A 20889-nucleotide genomic window follows, 5' to 3' on the forward strand; every position below is an offset into this window, starting at 1 on the left:
CCGGTTGTGGCCGATTATGCTTAGGCGCTTCGAGTGCATACTTGGCCTCAATTAAGTTTGCATTATTTAACAGCTTCATATTTCTATAGACCGCCGTTGATTTCACCAAATATTCCGGTCCCTGATGATCGTCATCTCGTACAAAGACAATAAAATTAGTTTCCCGGGTGAACTTCAAATTTCAATAAATCATCCGTCATCTGTCGGGGTTTCTCTTTCGGAAAATGATTTACGCTTGTCATGTTCCGTTGCCGAACGGAACGAATTAATTATTGCCAAATTAGCATCCTTTTGATGTGCTATTCACGTTCTGTCGCCCTTTGCTGTGCGCTGTGCAAAAAAAAACTAATTAATTCTCAAACCAATTAGTTTTATTGTTTAAAATATTTCAGTGACCTGATTTCTGAATCGCATGGATTTTTGTATTTATAGAGCCCATTATTCGTTCGACCACTTAACAATATCATCGACCATTCCATCCAGGCTGCCCGTCGGATTCTGCTCCTGTCAGTTTGCTTGCCTGAACAACCCCTTTGATTCCTTTGGTTGGAAATGTCAACCTCAATACTAACCAGTAGGAACCGTGTATTGACTAGTGTATATAACCGGTGTTAGTTGCGTCTGAAATGCTATATTTGTACGAACGGTGGTGTTTGATTTTCGAACAATGTCTTTGCTCGTAACAAGTGAATATAGATTGCATGCTAATGTTGTTCCTTTTTCTTCGATTCTCGTTTCTATCTTTCTTGCAGGTTGCCGGGCTTGCCAAGAATCCGCTAGCAGGACTGGCCGCTCTTGGACTCGCCGGTGCTATTCCGACCAACACGGGTGGACTGAACCCAACAGGTGAGTTGGGTGTGTAACATTTTTTTTACTATCATTCATACTAATTAAGAATCACTCCAATGGGCTGGTGAATTTCGAGGCAGCTAATCCGAATGGCAATAGAAATAATTTATCGCAAGTTTTTTTAAGAATCCCTACATTGAGATCGAATCACAAAACGTATTAGCATTGAATAGTTTTAGATACAGAAAATTTATGTAATAAAAAAAATCGTAAAATCAACTGCGGTGTATGAAAACGTTCAAGATTTCAAAACGGAACTTACTCCGATTTCTCTGAAACGGCTGTATCGGGTTGAGAAACTTAAATTACAATGAAAGTTATTGCGGTTTCATACAGAACTTCCAAATTTTATCCGACCTTCCGACTTCGAAATTATAGGGTAATGAGTGTTTAAACTTTCAAACTACCGATTAGAGCGACGATGCAGAAAAAACGTGAAAAATCTTCTGTATAAGGTTAAAAAAAACCTAATTTATGAATTATGCTAGTTCCTTGGTCAAGAGAACTGACCTCGGATATACCTGTTTTCGGACTCCGTTTCGAGAAATACTGGAAATAGAGGTCAAAAATTTCAAATTCATTTTCTCGGAGATGACTGAACTGATTTCCGTGAACTTAGATTCAAATAAAAGACCGCAACCATATGGAATTGCTGAATCTTGCTCAGATCCGTTTCCGAAACTACCGGATAATAATTGTTTCACGTCAAAAAACCATCATCAATGAACCGACTTCGACTACGGTCGCCGAATTCTGATCAGGGAAGTACCTTAAGGGCTGAAGACAGTACCGTAAAGTGGTAGGTTTTTTGCTATTTTCCCGTTTCAAATTAAATTTTCTTGGATAGCGTACAGAATATAGAAAAACCCACCTGACAATGTCTTCGAAATTTAGTTGAGAATATTCTGTGAAATTGTCAGAATGATTCATTGAATTTAGCGGTCGTGTTGTATTTTTTTCTGACTGAAGAACTGCTGAAAATTAGAACGCTCGGAAATGCATACCTCTACTTGTTCATCGAATATCTCGGCTTTGAAAGCTTGTATCATAAATCTACCGTGACAAAGTCTAGATAATTTAGTTTAGATGCGATTAGTAAATAAAAACATATATGTTATCGCGATAAAAATAAAGTCTTGTATTTTTCTGTGAAACAAAGTCAGTTTCAATGCATCCGCCATTCTTTTTCGCTTTTGTTTCCTGATAGCATTCTGTAAAAGGAGAGAGAAATAAAATTGGCTCGACAAGGCTGCCAAACACACAGATTTTCAATCTTTGTGAAAGTTGAATATTTTTTCATTGTTCATTGGAATCCATGGAATGTCCAACCCATACGGTAGATTTATGTGATAAAACTTCTCATCAAAATAATAAAATGTAGGCTGGCAACCCGGTACAGTTTGCTCATATACGAGAGAGTACAAGAGAGATACGATGCGCAAAGGGAATTGAGCGAGCCACATGGTCGATTTAAAACTCAACACGTGACCCTCTGTCCTCAGACCTTAAATGGAACTAATAGACGAAAATAACGAAAAATAAATGTCACTCTCAGCTCTGCTTGCAAATTTTAAAAACATCAACGTCCACTCGACGACAAAAGCGGAGTAGCAGTTTCAAAATTGTGTACTTTTTCCCGTGTTCCCGGTTCAGTCTTTTTCGGTTTTCAGTTAAAATCGTATACTTCGCAGTATATATTCAATCGAAGCTTCGAGATTCGATAATGACAAAAAACAATACAAAGCAAAGTCTTAGCATTACATTCCTTTTGTGAAAATTGGCTTTTCTATTTCAACAGACTTCGCAGCCGATTCTCAGTGTACAGAATCACTGCATGGCTAGTACTATGGATCCTACTGACACTAAGAATCCTTCCAGGTCGGGACTCAAACATACGACAACTGGCTTATAAGACCAGCGTCCTATGCATTGAACCGTCAACCCGGGACGCGATACACAATTATGTTTACCTGCTGGTGCTCGTATCTATAGTAGCTTTGATTTCCAAAGAAGTTCTAGAGTGCAATAATTTTGAAGTAAGAATAATTGAAATGCTACTAAAGGGTGTAGCCGGGTATGCATATAAAGACTGCCCCCAAACGGAAATAAAACTGATATAAGCTGTTTGGAAGGGTATGTGTTGGTAACGATATTCCCAAAATTCTAACCCTCTAATTGCCATATTTGTGGAGTTGGGGTGGTTCTTCTGATTTTCATTTTATTTAAATTTTTCAAACCTCCTCAGCAAAAAAATTGGAAAAAAATCAGAAATATTTTAAGCATTATGGAACCCCTATCCGATTTTTTTCAGAATTTTTCAAAATGTATTTCATGTAAAAAAATGTTCCTAATTTTCTAATTTTTTTTATTCGCACTTACAATTTTGGTAGCACTCTAGATTTTACATCGAACATAAATCATTTGTGAATACAGTACGCTGTATTATTTTCGGATTTTTAAAAAATGTGGACGGGTATAATATAAGACTCGATAATAAATCGATCGAAAAACCATGCGTCTCAATCAGATGGAGACGCATGGTATTTACTTCAAAAATCATACATCTCTCGCCTCCAGAACTAAATACGATGCTTTTTCATCTACAACTCGAGTTCAGGTCTTGGGTATTGAAGTAGTTAATAATGATAAAAGAAGTACATTCCTAATATTATTTACACACGCCCGTACATTTGTTTCGATTTAACTAGCAATAACGTAGGGAAACAGTTCGTTTGGACGTATTGGTGAACATATTGCCAGTGGATGGTTGTATTTCATAAGGAAGGACCAATGAGGGAAACATGAATTGGAACTAATGAATTGACAATTAATTAGTTTTTAATATACGGTTTAAAGTTGTTATTTATGAACTGATAAGTCGCTATTTATTTCTATTTTTTAATGTTCGTTTTTGACGCATCGGTGCATTAATAGTTCAACGTAAACCGCTAAGAAGACGTAAAGTTAACACTATTTACCAAACACTTTTTGCACCGAAGTCTTTACTGACGTGCTGGAAGAATGAAACTTAGTGACGATTTTCGATTCGTCAACGGGTAGTAGTTATTTAGGGGTTCTGATACAGTATCCCGATCAGAAAACAATATCAGAACTGTATTAAAATTTTAGCTCGTTTTTAATATTTATACCAAAAAATACATCTAATTAAGATGTACATGGTAATTGGAAGTGGTAAGCAAAACAAAATTTTCTGTACCCCTAAATTTATGCTAGATGCACATACTCATTTTAACTTTAATTTTACTTTAAGTCTTTGACTCATCAGTGCGTAGCAATTTGTGTTGAACTGACGGCTCAACATAAACCGCTAGGCTGATGTTAAGGTAATGCTATATATAAAACTATGATAAAAATTTTGTGTCTAGAATATCATAGTGAAATCATTTTTTTTTCTTCTACTGCAGCAAAAAGCAAATGAAGATAAGATACAACAATAGTATTGAAATAGAAACAAAATTTAGATACGATCAGATACAATTGATACATTGTTTGATATAAAATCTCAATATTTTTACAAATATCTATAGTAAATTTGTATCAAATTCAAATTCAAAGTTTTATGTTATTCATAGTACTAAAATTTGATACAATTTTCATAATCACATCTGATTGGGATGAGTACCGTATGTAACTACTATCTGTTGATAACTGATAATTATGTTCATGAGCAATATTCCGAGCAAATCGGTTACCTCTCGTGTGGTGAACGGCGCACAAAGTAAATCTGCCCCTTTGCTCGTGTGAACTTTCATACAGTGCTAAGGCTAGAGGGCGTTGTGTAGTTAGTGACGACTTATGAGATATAAGACTTTATAAGATGAATCTATATAAATATGAGAATATCGAATTATCTCTTTGCTTGATTTGAAGTTGAAGCACTGAATATGGTATAGAACTAAATGATTTAACCGTAATTGCGAATTATATCACTCTCATCTATGACCGTTGGAAATGCCGAATTGTATTTCCTTTCCGCTGTGTTCATACTTCGATGTACTTTCCGCACCTGTTTGAACCGAAAGCTACACTGCGAACGGTGCACTTGACAAATCCTACGGTGCGCACAGAACTGCTCACAGTGCTGATTAATTCAATGTTGAAGCAATTTTGGTGAAGGGTTAGCCTTTTACACCAAATGGGCTACAAAAATAGCAATATGATGTCGATTATTTCATTTCGAACTTGCTTATTTCAACGAAAGAAGCTACAATGGTAGACATTCGTTTAGCCAACCCCAATTTTTCGTATGAATTTTATGAATAAAAAAATGCTTTTTTGTTTTTATAGATAATTTTTTATTTTTCACCAAATTGATCATTTAGATCTAACATTAGCTCGCATTTTGGTGAAAATTGATAAAAAGCATGAAAACTAGTTAGACCTGCGTTTAGCCGAATAGTTCATTTTGAGTATGGCGATGAATTTAAAAAGGATGTTTCTAAAACGATAACGAATGACTTGATATGGCCGCCGTTGTTTCGGATCGCTCCAAAAACTTGATTTGGCATGAAACACAGTTTATCATATCATTTTAGCCCAACAATCTTGAACTTAAACCATTCTTGCTAAGATTCTCCAGCGGTTTTTAATTGGAATGCAATCAGGACTGCACTGTCCAGGCAAGTAGCGGAATGTTTCTCTCAGCGAAACAAGCAATGGATTTCTTGGAGACGTGAATACATGCAATACTCTGCTGAAATACGATGTCCTCATACGCATCGTTCTCAATATGACAGAGCAAAACATCTTTCAACACCTCCACATACATTTCGGTGTTCATCCGGGTTGAGATGAAAAAAATCGGAACTTTTGCATGGTAGGAAAAGCATTCCAAACCATCAAATTTCCACCACAAAAGTTTCGTTTCGATCTAACGATGCTTGTTTCTTTTTTGTTGAGTCATGTCAGTAGCAACAGTCCGGTCGGTCCAAATTAAACTTTTTCTCATCCGAAAATATGACACTACGCCACCCTGGCTTCCACGTCATGTACTTGCGGCCGAACCTCAGTCGATTCTGCTTATGAGTGAAATTAAGCGTAGGTTTTCCCTGCAGTTTCTTCCATTTAATGTCCGGTGATAGGTTCAAAATTCGAGCAATTTGTCGGTTCCAGGGTTCATTTTATTTGCGAGCAGGACAATCCATTCATTGTGACTTTGTGTCTGATTTGTCCTGTTAGCTTCAAAAAAAACTTTCGTGTGACCTTTAACGGGGCGTTTATTGCCACATATTGAGCCTTTTTGAGGAAATTCCGTACTACTTTTCGTTCAGTCGATATGCTCTAGAAAAAAGGGAGGAGGCTAATGTCAAAAACCTGACTGGATGACGTGGATACGAATAACACGGACATGTTTTTTATACATCCGAATATCGATAATCACACGTACTAGTAGATTGATTGTGTGAGTTTTGCAAACTTTTATTGCGTCACCTGCATAATTGTAACGGTAGAATTACACACGAAGACAAAAAATTTGGGGGACAAGAGCGGTTAAATCAAAAATGCAATATTTAAATTCATTCATAAATGAATGAAAAATCCACAACAAATCGTTTTTGGCCATCTAGACTTTCTAAATCTAAATTGGAAATTATTATGATATTAATTTCAATACCTTACTTGTCATGCCCGTCTCGAAATTTCTAATTGTTTAGCGATTTGAAACAATATCTAGAAACCAAATTTAAGAATTGTAAAATATTAATTATTGAAATCAATTCGCCATGTGGGGATTAAAAGTAGTTATAGTTCCTTAAAACATTCATGAGAAATAGTAAAATGTTATTCATTTATATACTGATATGATGATGATATGCACTTCACAAACTAGATATTTCCAGTGAACATATTACAAGCCAGTTGTAATTCCATACACAAAATTATTTTGTTTGAATATTATTCAGTTCTTTTATATAATGATCCATATTTTGGATTAACTAGTGGAAGTATTGTTATAATATCAAATGTTTTAATCTGTAACAAAGAATAAACAATTTCGCTATAGGTGAGAAAATCAATTATAATCATTATTTGAATGACCAAAATTACCGTCTTAAACAGCAAGCAGAAATGTGTTTTCCTCATATTAGACAAATAAAAATACTCATGGTTTACAAGCATTCATAGTAAGTGTCCGTTATACTGCCCATACTCGCATATCAGTCCCATATCGATGTTCTCCACTTTTGAGTTAGCTTGAGGAATGAAATCTATCCTCAATATACTCTAAGAAATTGCAATAAAAGTTGAGGGTTTGTTCAGTAAAATGTGAAAAAAATATCAACTTATGTCTGTCCCATATGCAAAGTACCCGCATATCAGTCCCATTCAATGCAAATTTCAATAATTTTATTTGCTGAATGTTGGAATAGTAAAGGTTTATTACCGATATTTCATGTAATAATACCATGATTTAGCATTAGGTAGCACAATATATCAAAAAATTCGGAAATAATATTTTAATCGTCTTTTTCTCGACTTGCCGATTTTCCATGTGGGACTGATATGCAAGTATGGGCAGTATACTAACGAACAAAACATGTCGTAAGCCCACTGCACTCAACCACTAAAAATATGCCGTATTTCTATGTGTCGATTTTGCGCGATACGCTTTGTGCGATAATTCGTTTAATTCATTTCGAGTTAGTTGTGGTTATCTCATACTAGTAAATTTTTTTTCATAAATTGCTGATCATATTTCCGATGATATGGAGAAAAAATTATGTTGCTACGTTAAATACAACAAGAAATACTCGCGATTAAGTTCTACCCATTCTTGTACATGATAAATTCTGAAAAGGCGTCCCATAGTAATGTAATTTAATGTCAACATTATTTTTCATTATTTAGGGTTAAAACGCTGTTTGAATGTTCACATCCGCTGCTACAAGTTCGGTATATGTGTGCATGCGATTCGACTCGATCTCATGAAAGTGGTTTAGGTACATTCCGACAAAAAGTATGCCGTTGAAATACGTGTGCAATATATTTTTCCAAACATTTAGAAAATATTTGGTGCTCGGCTAAACGGATGTCTACCACTGTATCATAATGTTATACGTATACGGAACTTATTTCTGGCTTTCAGAAGGAAAAAAGTGGGGAATTTTCTTCTATATAGAACATTTTCCTGTAGCGCAAAGAAGCTGAATGTTGATTTTATTTGCACTGTGGTGCACTAAAATGATGATTTTCAACTCCGATCCGCAAATTTCGACAGTTGAATAATTCTAGTAGCTCTTACGTGAACATTTATAGTCCTTAGAAGGGCTGGTTTGTGCTGTTGTTTACTTTACGGTATATTCTGCTCCAATACAAACGACCTGCAGCAGGATGGTGATGTAATCGGTCATTTTTTTTTCATAAATACGTTTATTTCTTAAGGCAGTTTACATAAGTTTTTCTTCGCCGTAGCATCACTTTTACATAATATTCTTATCCTAATTTAATTCTAACATAGTCACAACGTTTTTAATTTATTAAAACATATTCTCTTATTACTTAAATATCATCTTAGGTAACTCGTCATTAATTATGAAATCTACTCGGAAATATTATTTGAACCAAACGATTAACTTCTATAAATTATAAAATAAGCTGTTATTTTCAGACATTTTGTTAATAATTTCATAAACTGTTTCGAGTTTGTTTGTATCATTACATTATTTTTATTCTAATTTAGCTATTGGTTGAACTCATGGACGCAGCTGGGATCAGAACTAAGTCTTGAAAGGGGCCTTTATTAAATTGAAACTCCAGTTTTCTTTATGAAATGATAAATAAGTTTCATGTATGAAAGGTCACGACAAGCAAGAATGTCTCGAACTGGGATATTGGATAGTCTACCTTGGGTACGCAAAGAATTTATTAGTTGAGATCTGACATCACGATACTCCACGCATGTCCAAACGACATGATCAATATCCCGATAACCTTCTCCGCAAGCACAATGATTAGTCTCGGAGAGCCCAATTCGAAGGAGATGTGCATCTAACGTGTAGTGATTGGACATGAGTCTGGACATCACACGAATGAAATCTCTACTCACATCCAGTCCCCTGAACCATGCCTTTGTCGATATTTTCGGAATAATTGAGTGCATCCACCGACCCAGATCATCTTTATCCCAAGAAGCTTGCCAGCTGGCAAGTGTTCTTTGGCGAGACGAGCTATAGAATTCGTTGAAAGCAATTGGTCTCTCATAAATTTCACCCTCAATAGCACCACGTTTGGCTAAAATATCGGCTCTTTCATTGCCAGGAATGGAGCAATGAGCCGGGACCCTGACTATAGTGATTAGATAATTATTGTTCAATATGTCGTTCAGGCACTGTTTTATTTTGCCCAGGAAAAACGGTTCAGTCTTGCCAGTCATGTTTGAGCGAATGGCTTCAATTGCACTCAGACTATCTGTGAAGAGGAAATAATGGTTTGGAATTACTGTGACGATTACACTCAAACTATAATGAACTGCTGCTAGCTCTGCTATATAAACAGATGCAGGTTCTTGAAGCCTAAATGAGGCCGAAACATTATTGTTGAACATACCAAACCCTGTCGCTTCTTCAATTCGCGATCCGTCCGTGTAAAACATTTTCTCAGAGTCAATATGCCTGAACTTACTTGAAAATATTTTTGGGATTTCCGTCGAACGTAGATGATCCGGGATTCCACGCACTTCGCGCTGCATGGATGTATCGAAAAATAAGGCTGAGTCAGGGACATTTAGGAGGCTGACACGGATAGGAATATATCTTGAAGGGTTGATTTCCTGTGACATATGGTTAAAATATACTGTCATGAATTTTGTTTGAGATCGAAGCTCGACTAGTCGTTCGAAATTATTAATTACCATGGGATTCAGCACCTCACATCTTGTTAGCAGGCGTGATGAAAGCTCCCAAAATCGATCTTTTAATGGAAGAACTCCCGCCAGAACTTCAAGACTCATTGTATGTGTCGAATGCATGCAGCCTAAGGCAATTCGCAAACAACGGTACTGAATTCGCTCAAGTTTGATAAAATGAGAGTTTGCAGCGGAACGAAAACAAACGCATCCATATTCCATCACTGAAAGTATCGTTGTTTGATACAATTTTATTAGATCTTGCGGATGAGCACCCCACCAAGATCCTGTTATTGTTCGAAGAAAATTTACTCTTTGTTGGCATTTCGTTATCAGAAACCTAATGTGTCCTCCCCACGTGCATTTGGAATCGAACCACACCCCGAGGTATTTAAAAGTTAAAACCTGTTGGATCATTCTTCCCATCATATGGAGCTGAAGCTGCGCGGGATCATGCTTTCTTGAAAAGACGACTAACTCTGTTTTCTCCGCAGAGAATTCGATACCAAGATGAACAGCCCAATCGGACAAGTTATCTAAGGTATCTTGCAATGGTTTATGCAGATCAATAGCTTTGGGTCCAGTAATTGAAACCACGCCATCATCTGCCAATTGTCTTAGTGTACATGGGGTTACTAGACAGCTGTCAATGTCATTTACGTAAAAATTATAGAGGAGCGGACTGAGGCATGAGCCTTGCGGGAGACCCATGTAACTATTTCTGAGTGTTGCCAAATCGCCATGTGAAAAATGCATGCGTTTCTCTGACAAAAGGTTGTGCAAATAATTATTTATAACCACTGGGAGTCCATTTTGGTGGAGCTTGTCTGAAAGAACATCAATGGAAACTGAATCAAATGCTCCTTTAATGTCTAAAAATACAGATGCCATTTGTTGCTTTTGAGCGAAGGCAATTTGGATGTCAGACGAAAGTAATGCAAGGCAATCATTCGTCCCTTTATTTCTACGGAAGCCAAACTGAGTATCTGACAACAAACCGTTCGTCTCGACCCAAGTGTCGAGACGTCGTAGAATAATTTTTTCGAACAATTTTCTGATACAGGACAACATCGCAATGGGTCTATATGAGTTGTGATTGGAAGCTGGTTTCCCCGGTTTTTGAATGGCGATAAATTTCACTTGTCTCCAGTCAGGTGGAACAATATTTTGCTCAAGAAACTTGTTGAACAATTCCAACAAACGTCTTTTTGCGAGGTTGGGCAGATTCTTCACCAAGTTGAATTTAATTCTGTCCAACCCTGGAGCGTTATTGTTACAAGACAAGAGTGCTATAGAAAATTCCATCATTGAAAATGGGTTATTAATAAAACCATTATTTGGAGGAGATTCCCGTATAATGCTCTGCGTAGGAACAGAATCTGGGCAAACTTTCCTAGCAAAGTCAAATATCCATCGGTTCGAGTATTCATCACTCTCATTGCCCACGTTACGATTCCTCATTCGTCTGGCCGTGTTCCAAAGAGTGCTCATTGAGGTATCTCTTGACAAACCTTCGACAAAATGTCTCCAATAGCTACATTTTTTGGCTCGAAGTATGCTCTTGTACTTGGTTTCTAAAACCATCAGTTTTTCAAAATTCTGAGGAGTTCCTCCTCCCCGTTTTAGAAACGTCTTGCAAGCATTTTGTTTCGCGAGTTTAGCCTCTGAGCACTCTTTGTCCCACCAGGGGTTGGGAGGCCTTCTGTTAGTCGTTGGCCCAGGAAAGCGTTTAGTTTGGGATTGTTCTGCTGCCTCCAGAATCGAACAAACGAGGAAGTCATATTCTTCAAGTGGAGGGAGCTCTTCCATTGAATTCAAAATACTAGAGATTCTACTTTGGTATTTAATCCAGTCGATATTTTTTGTCAAATCATATGGAATACTAGCGGAAGTAGCAATGCAATTACTACTGCTAATTGAGATGATGATTGGTAAATGATCGCTACCGTGTAAATCAGGCAGTAGTTTCCAGGTGCAATCTAGTCGAATTGATGTTGAGCAAAGAGATAGATCTAATGCACTTGGGCGTGCCGGAGGTCTTGGGATCCGTGTCATGCTACCCATATTTAATACCGTCATGCTAAAATTGTCACAAATGTTTTGTATTAAAGATGATCTGCTATCATTGTAAACGGAACCCCACATAATACCGTGCGAATTTAAATCCCCCAGAATCAATCGTGGAGCAGGAGTAATCGGTCATGTTTGCAGCGAACTGCGATGCTGAACTGCCTACAGAAGAACCAATTGTTATAGGCTTTTATTTTACGTTTCGTCTTTGACTCAAAGAAATTTTTCTTTCTCCTTTAATTTTTTGCTTTCCCTTTCAAATTACCATAATCTGTACGTCTAGCAAGCCGAAACTTGTTTCATCCGAGGTGTCAGTTTGGAAATTACACAAGTGTTTTGCAAGTAGCATTAACTTTACGTCTACCTAGCGGTCTATGTTGAGCCGTCAGGTCGCTCTAGCAGTTCAACATAAACTGTTACGCACTGATGAGTCAAAGACGAAATTTAAAATCAAAGTCAGGGAATATTCAGTAGTGTTCTAGTTCTAGATGCATAATTCAAATCTGAATTTTATAACAAGAAAAACTGGCCGCCCCAGCAGTGTTTTACTCGTGTTTCAAATATACAAAAAAATAGAACGGCATCGTAGACCAGTTTTTAATTTGACAGAAGAACTGGTCGAATAAATAAAATTAGAACGGCTTACTGGGGACACGTTTGTTCCAGTTCCTGCTCTATTATATTAGGTGTACAACTTTGCTTCCGCCGTTTTTTTTTTTTTCAAAATTTAACGCTTTATTGCGAAAAAGTGCTTACAGATGTATTATTCAAAGTATTGTCCGTCGCTAGCGACAACTTTCTCCCATCTTTCCGGACATTTTCGGATCCCGGCTCGAAAAAAGGAGTCCTTTTTTGACGCTATCCATGAAGCAATCCATTTTCCAACTCTTCGAAGGATTGAAAATGTTGATCTGCCAGGCCGTGTGCCATCGAACGGAATAGGTGGAAGTCAGAAGGGGCGACATCTGGGGAATACGGCGGGTGGGGCAAGACTTCCCATTTCAGCGTTTCCAGGTATTTTTTGACCACTTTTGCGACGTGAGGCCGAGCATTGTCGTGTTGGAGGATTACTTTGCCATGTCGCTCTTGATACTGTGGCCGCTTTTCTTTTAGCGCGCGACTAAGGCGCATCAGTTGCGTTCGGTAGCGATCTCCTGTGATGGTTTCACCCGGTTTTAAGAGCTCGTAGTAAATTGTTATTCATCTTTGAAGTTTTTTTCTCTTCATGTTTGTCTTCGACATCGAAATCACCATTTTTAAAACGTTGAAACCACTCCCGACACGTTCTTTTACTCAGAGCAGCATCACCGTAAGTTTCTGAAAGCATTCGATGCGCTTCAGTTGCATTTTTTTTTTCGAATTGTAACAGAAAAGTAAAACTTCCCGCAAATGGCGAGAATTGGGTACATAAACAGACATTTTCGAGCGTGAATAATACGAAAACAAGAACAACTGTCACTGAAACGGCGATGACAATTCGTTAGGCACTGTACACACTCAATTTAAAGGCAGTATCATCTATGTATTTTAACCAGCCTCAGCCGGTACAGCCACCTATCGGAAAACGGCGGAAGCAAAGTTGTACACCTGATAGATCTTCCATAAAGAACATCTAGCTGCTGAATTTGCTCTTAGTATGGATATGTGTTATTGTTTTTCTTCTTTTAGGCTTGAGGAACGGATTCTCATATTTGCCATAGACTGAAGCACCAGTTAAATAATACTGTTTGTAGTTCCTCTATCTTAACACAGATGGCGGTTTGCGCGTTCATGGATTATCATAGACTCAAGACTTGGTAGATTCGGTTGATTGTAGTGTTTGGATTTTTTTCGCTATTTAAACAACGTTTACGTATTAAACGTTATATTGACATCAATCATTCAGATTGTTCCATTCGTTCCGCGAAAGAAATAAAGAAAATAATCAAACAGGGGAAAAATATTGTGTTGAAAATTTTGAAAATGCACCCAGATGAGTGCAGTAAAGAAAGACGTAGTCCTTTGATGAAAATAGTTGTCCTGATTTTGTGGTCAAGATTTAATGTTTTATTCAAGACTTATCTACAGAGGTATTTATACAAAATTTGTGATCTGGATTACAGTTTGAATTACATTCGATTTTCTTTGTATGAAATGAACTTATTAGCACTGATTGATGTGAATCAGAAAACTGAATTGATAAAAAAAAATCACGTGATAGAATTTTTCTGGTCGAATGTCCATTTACATTTCAGTGTTTTTTACCTCGCAGATGACAATTATTACTTTAACGTTGTTTGATGCGTTGAAGCGCGAGAGATAGTGCACCGATGATGCTGCAAATTGGTGAATGATGCGGATCCAGATAGTTTGTAAAAAAAACAGACAGTATTTATCAGTTCCACCGACATCAGAACTTCCAATAGAAGCTTAACCGTTCCAATTTTAAATTGATGGAAGTACATTAAATAGAATAAAATTCTCAAAAGTGGAATTGCAAAAGTTTTTAAAATAATTGGTGTTCAAATTTGAATGTAAAACAAAATCGTCTCCTTTGGTGCCATTGACCTTAAAATATTCCCATCTAACACTAGCTAACACAGTTGATATGGCACTAGCGTTTCGCAGCACGGACACCAAATTTAAAAGCTTTCAATTCTTTTGATCTGCCCATCGAAATTCACCAGTCCATAACCGATTAACCACCACTCTCAATGGCGCTAATGAACTCTCACCATCAATATAAATAGTTTCCCCTCCATCTGTCGCATCGCCTATAGCTCTCGCGGCCCTAGCCGGATCGCAGCTGAGGACCAACAACAACCGCAGTGTGACCCAGGTTCAGTCCCAGTCCCACGAGATGACAGTGCCAAATGATCTGATCGGGTGCATCATCGGCAAGGGTGGTACCAAGATTGCCGAAATTCGTCAGATATCCGGTGCGATGATCCGCATCTCGAACTGTGAGGAACGTGACAGCGGCAACACCGACCGGACCATCACCATCACCGGCAATCCGGACTCGGTGGCTCTGGCGCAATATCTGATCAACATGAGGTAAGTGTCAAGCATTGATTCCATTCGAACAGGACTCTTTCTCTCTCTTGTTACCGTTTTACCAGTGTGTATTGTGTGAACTAAGACGGGGGCAAATTTTGTTCGGGTTCCGCGTACTACATCTACTAATACTAGTGTTAGTCTTACTACTACCACAACCACCACCACCAACCTTACTGTAGAGGCAGCATACTGTTGAACTTTCTTTGTCTTTCGCTGGTTGTAAGATTTCTATCAGAAACGGTTATTTCACCTCTTCAGTGATGGGAACGACAGTATTTTTTTTCGTTCGTCTGAAACTCCCCTCTGTTTTCTACCGTCAAACTGTGAACCGATTGCACTTACCTTGCTGCTCCCGAATATCCCCATGCCTCCCGCTGCCTACAGCCTGTCGATTAACTGATCCTTCGCGTCATTGTGTTCCGGAATACTACCATCGTGTGTTCTCTACTTCCTTGCATAATTCATCGATATCCTTCCGGCCTACTGCTCACTCATTTTGCATCCTTGCTTGTATCGCGTCATTCAACTTCGAATCCTCGCCATCCCAGTCATCAAAAGCCAGCCGACATTCACTGTTTAAACTCATACACATTTCACCACATACACTCATATTCATCAATCGTCACGTCATGAAAGTATTTATGAATCCCATACACCAGCAAAAATATTTCCACCCGGTTTTAAATGGGAGAAAAAAAAACTGTTCCAAAGCCTTTCCACCCAAATAAATCCTTTACGTAGACTTGCTCTTTCCGGTTCCGTTCGAAGCCGTTTCGCGTCACCCAGATTGCGGACAAACAGCAAAACCCGTATAACAGAGTGTGTCGGTCGTCGTGTGCAATCATTCCACAACCTACTTACGACTACCCTCCTTCCCTTCTGCCGACAATCAATTTCCGTACAAGCTGATCCATCCAGCCTTTGATACTGCGATTTTCTCATCCATTCAATCGGAACGACGAGTTGACAAATTATCGGCATAAGGTTTAAAACTGCGCCGCCGTCGTTGATTGCTGTGAACCTTTGACGACACTCACGCTTTTACTTCCTTGTCGAGGTTGATAATGACGATAACGACGACGACGATGACGACGAAGACTGACGAATGATGGCTGACATAAACCGCCTGATATGACCTTAACAAACGACGGAATGTCGGGATCAAATCAAGGAATCACACGGAAAAGTCGTATGGTCTGAACAAAAGTTTATGAAATTTTGTTTTTTTTTTCAAGATTGCTCAAGAAATTTATAGTTACATATAAAATGTTAAACTAGAACTAAGAAATTCATTTGTTTTTCACGTTTCGTCTTCGACTTATCACTGCTTTGGCAGTTCATAAGTTCTGACAAGTTTCTCGGCCACTACCCATTAATTAATGTATAAAAGAAATCAGTTAATACCATATCATTCAAACCATGAATTTAGGTTACAACAATCGACAATCGGATTGCTCAATTCCATGTAAAATTTCTTACACACGAAAAAGTGTAGCTCCTTCATCGCACTGCATTACTGGGTTGATTGTTTGAAAATGCTTTGACATTGTTAATTAGTCTCAATTAGTTTTCCTTGTTGTTGTAGCTGGATTGTCAGTTGCTGACCGTCTGCTGCAGCAGACAAAGAATCCGATGGAACTTCAGTAAAAAAAGTGCGGTGGCAAAGTTAGGACACGACAATTAAGACTGTCTGAAAAAAAAGCAAAAATAGATTTCAAACAAGTTTTTTTTTTGCCCCGGTGTCGGGCTTGGCTGAAGAGTAAGTAAGTGAAGGTGGTTCGGGCGGTAAGCTTCTTTTGTTTACGAAAGAGTTTTCGTAAGGATTTTGCTAATCCAGCTTGGAAACACGGTCGTAATCACAGCTTGGTGGTATCCTGCGGTGACTTGTCGTACTTCGAAGAAAATTAATTACAAAGCTTCGCTGTAAAACTTACTATTATCACCGGTTTCACAATGTTATTTCATTGCATCGGGGGTTTTATTTCCCATATAATGTACAACAAAAAAATATGAATTTTACGTGACGTAAATCCACGTATTACTCAATTTATGATAACGTAGAGGAGACCGGGGCTAGTCCAGACACGCGGGGTTTAACCGGACAGCTTAGATATCTTTAAAATCAGCAATTATTTCGATCCATGAATTGACTTTGTCGACGCGCTTTCATGTGATAGACAGATGTCAGTTAACTGGGTGACGCTGAGTCAATTCAGTTTGACGTCAATCGTATTCGTGTCAAAAGATGTACGTTTTTCACTGATGTTTCTTTTAAAATTTACCAATTTTTGGGTAGATTCGATTTAATCATGTAATCATCAACCATGCCTTCTCATGAAATTTCATAAACAAAATGATTGATATCATAAAAATATTCATGAAAGACGTGTCAAAAAAAATTATGATATCATGATATTAATCATTTTGCTCATGAAATCATGACTTATTATTCATGATAGACATGATTCATGATTTCATGATTTTTAATCATGGCACCGGCAATGGATTTTTACCCGTGTATGTTTATTTCGAGCTAAATCCACTCATTCTTGAATGTTTTCGATTACGAGGAAAATAAATTGTTATTGTTTGTGCGTGGCTTAACCGGATAATAAAGTGGAGCTCAGGAATCAGAACTAATTGGCTCAAGCGGCACGTTCCCCTAGTTATTTGGAGATTTGTGCCTTGTCGTGACTTCATTTCCCTGGTGCCAACCTCCAATCACCGAGACGTTTTAGATATCTTACAAAAGCGACTCCATTCTGCCCTTTCGGAAGAATGTAGAACGATTTACTATACAATGAGGTTTTTTACGCGGTTTTTAAGCCGTTTTCTACGCGGATTTCCGAAGTTACGAGGTTTTCTTATTTTGTCTTAGAAATGCATGAAACGTCGAGATCTTGTGTTAGCAGAATTTTTTTTTAAGTCAACTCTCTGCCACTTTGATTAAAAAAAAATTTTTGTTAGATTACACCAGATCTCAACTTTTTATGCATTTCTAAGACATTTGACACCTAAAAGTTTTTTTTTCTATTATGCGTTTTATTTTCTTCGCGGATTTCCGAAGTTACGCGGTCTCAAATTCTCTAGGATCCAAAGTCAATGAATAAAATTTTTTTTGGACTACACCAGAAATGGACGTTTTATTTCGTTTTGCGGGTTTTTTTACGGATTTCAGAAGTTACGCGGTTTTTTCCGCGGATTTTCGAAGTTACGCGGTATGTATTCCCGCGTAAAAAGAGACTCCTGTGTATAGTAGAACAGAAGCAACTTCGGCACTCCATAAGGGATACCAAACAATCTGTTGAAACAGGGTAGAAATCCCTCTGACTACTGCTCCCCACCACATTGGGTGAGAAACGATAGAATGACCTTCAATCCCAGCTCACCATACACAGACTCAACCCTGCATGGAGAACCAAAAACCCGGTAGCTGCGTCAATGCGGAACAGTTACATATCAGATGCTGTGAAGTACGCAATCGCACTTACACAAATTACCAACATAACACTCAGTACGCTGATTAGCAGCCATGTGGCTGAGTTTGAAATGTCCAGTTAGAGCTCTGACCAGAACCCCGCAATATGCAATAATTATATTCACAATTTAAAATCCAAATCTGGTAAACATGCTGTTGTTTGAGCGCAAATTTACAAGTTGTGCCAGTAGCTGGCATGTTTGGATACAGCCCTAGAACGAACCCTATACTTTATCCAACAAGTTGACAGTGCTAAAGCTGAATTTTTGTTTCATGGTACCAGCTCTACCGAATTCGTCCGAGATAGTTTATGACTGACAATTTCCAGCATCCGAATTTTCAACGGCGGCTCCATCCTATGAGATGATGAAAAAGAATTACGTAGCCATCTCAACAAGTCTTACCAAAAGTTTTTTGCTTTGCAAAACCAACAAACTACCCATGTTCGTCAGTGTTCAGGAGAGATAGGAAAGATTAGGTAGGATATTACACTTCGGCTGACAACAGCTAAGTATTGTATGAAAGCAAATAGATGGAAACGAATTTACTATTGGTGGATTTAGCTCCACTAGAATTCATATAATATGAACAATATGAAGTCATCGCTCGATGAAGACCGGTTGTACGGCAAATATACCGAATAATAGACATATTGTCTATGCCTTCAGTTACTCAGTCTAACACGGAGTTTTTAACTCCGCAAAGGCAAAGCCCACAAATGTTCCATTTACGACTGCCTTTTTTATAAGATATATTTATTAAGGCACAATGCAATGCAATGCCAAAGGCATTTTCTAATAATAAAGATTGTGTAGGTGCTGGCCTCCAATGTTTTACTGGTGACGTTGCTACTCAATGGTAGTGGCCGTATGCTTGTCCTTATGGGTCCACGGAAGACACCCCCGAGTCAAAGACCCGGCCGGTGGCCCGCGTGCTAGTTATCGACAGGAGTGGTCCTCCGTACGACTGCCTTGTTTAGGCTCCTACAGTCATTCAGTCATCGATACGAAAATACACCTTGACATGCGAGCTCCCGTTTTAGTGGCCTTTTACGACATGGAACAGGAAACCAGTGGATCAATTCTTGGTTGAAATAATACCACATCGGATGTCATACGGCTTAACTGTTTGGTGGACTTATACCATCGGTCCAGGTGGACCGTAGTTTTATTCTTAGCCAGTTGAGAATCGCTACCGACACTGCACGGTTATCTAGGCTGCTCAGAAAGAGAAGTTGACATTGAAGATAATTTTTAATTGATTGTATTAAATTATTATTGTGACTCAAATTTTCGACACATAATTTTCGACTTGAAATTCTCAACGGATTCTTGAAGCATACCTAAATGTTGAGATCTATATTTAAAATTATATTTCTCATCGCTTATTGAAACATGGTTTACTATAAATTTAATCAAAAACTTCATTATAGTATCAAATAGTATTCAATGTAATCAATGAAGACTCTAAAGTCAGTTTTAACATCAATTGTTTGGTACTGCAGGTCGGGAAGTTTCGAGACAATACCTATATTCCCAGCTAGTCCATTCGATCGATTCCGCTAATTCATGGATATTTTTTCAAGAAATGTCTGCAGGTTTTGGAAAAAATATGTGAATATTAAAAAGTTGTAGTTTTGTGTTTTAGAACGTCATTTACATACCCTTTCAACGGTTTAACATGGTAGGTAGACAAATAGGATATGTCATGTAAAAATGTTTCAGGTTTCAGAAAAAAATATAAAATTACAGTGCCCATTAATCGCAAACCATGAAAATCGTTAAAAATTTATACAATTGACTTTTTCAAACACAAAACTTCAACTTTATAATATTCGCATATTTTTCCTAAAAACTATAGGCTTTTATTGACAACATATCCAAAAATTAGCAGAATCGGCCGAGCGGTTCAAAAGTTATGATTTAAAAAAATAATTTTTTGAAGAAAATCGAAAATAATCGATTTTTTTATCCACCCTAACAAAGAAATGGTCACCCGAAAGGAAAAATAAAAAAATACGGATCTAATATTTTTCGATGGAGAACGATTCTTCCAAATATTACGACGTTCTGAGAGATCGAGATATAAGTTTCTTATGGATTTGCTGTATTAGCTGTGATTATAGATTATAGTCCTACGTCAACAGTTCGAACAACCCCCCAGGGATGTCCATTGTAGTTTTTTCATCGCAAAATCTGTCATGATTTGGGGAAAATAATATATTTTCATGTTATGATAAGACACCATGAGTAAAACTTCTCGGATTATGATCCATTTGGACTGATTTCGCTAAATTTTAAACCTAAAGAACTTGACGTTGTTGGGTACAACTTCAGGCGTGTTTCTGCTATAATGGTAATTTTTGCAACATAAATTCAAGCGTTATGTTTTAAAATATGAAGATTTCAAATATGAATTAAACGGAATGGTGTGATGAACGTAGTTTTTACGCGATTTTAACTAAAATGAAAAAAAAAACACGTGTGAATCAAGCGTCTTAAAAAGAAACTCTATGTCGCATTCTTGCAAATACCGCGGATTCAATTTTCCTTCTATGTTTTCAAAACATCGTTTTCAAAATCGTCTT

General features: G+C 37.6%; 1 protein-coding gene across 27 annotated transcripts in view; it reads left to right on the forward strand.

The window, feature by feature from the left end:
• The window catches only part of LOC131434773 (poly(rC)-binding protein 3), a 731715-nt gene that overhangs the window by 623027 nt on the left and 87799 nt on the right, over positions 1-20889 (forward strand). For 20 of the 27 annotated variants that reach the window (XR_009230388.1, XM_058601873.1, XM_058601870.1 and 17 more), the window contains 2 exons: positions 753-855; positions 14515-14821. Coding sequence is in view for 26 of the 27 variants with exons in the window: in XM_058601873.1 (XP_058457856.1) it covers positions 753-855; positions 14515-14821 (410 nt within the window). In the remaining variant the exon portion in view is untranslated. The remainder of the gene's footprint in view (positions 1-752; positions 856-14514; positions 14822-20889) is intronic. The other 7 variants (XM_058601887.1, XM_058601891.1, XM_058601894.1 and 4 more) reach the window with 3 other exon arrangements.

The sequence above is a fragment of the Malaya genurostris genome, chromosome 3 (assembly GCF_030247185.1).
Source record: "Malaya genurostris strain Urasoe2022 chromosome 3, Malgen_1.1, whole genome shotgun sequence".
Lineage (NCBI taxonomy): Eukaryota > Metazoa > Arthropoda > Insecta > Diptera > Culicidae > Malaya > Malaya genurostris.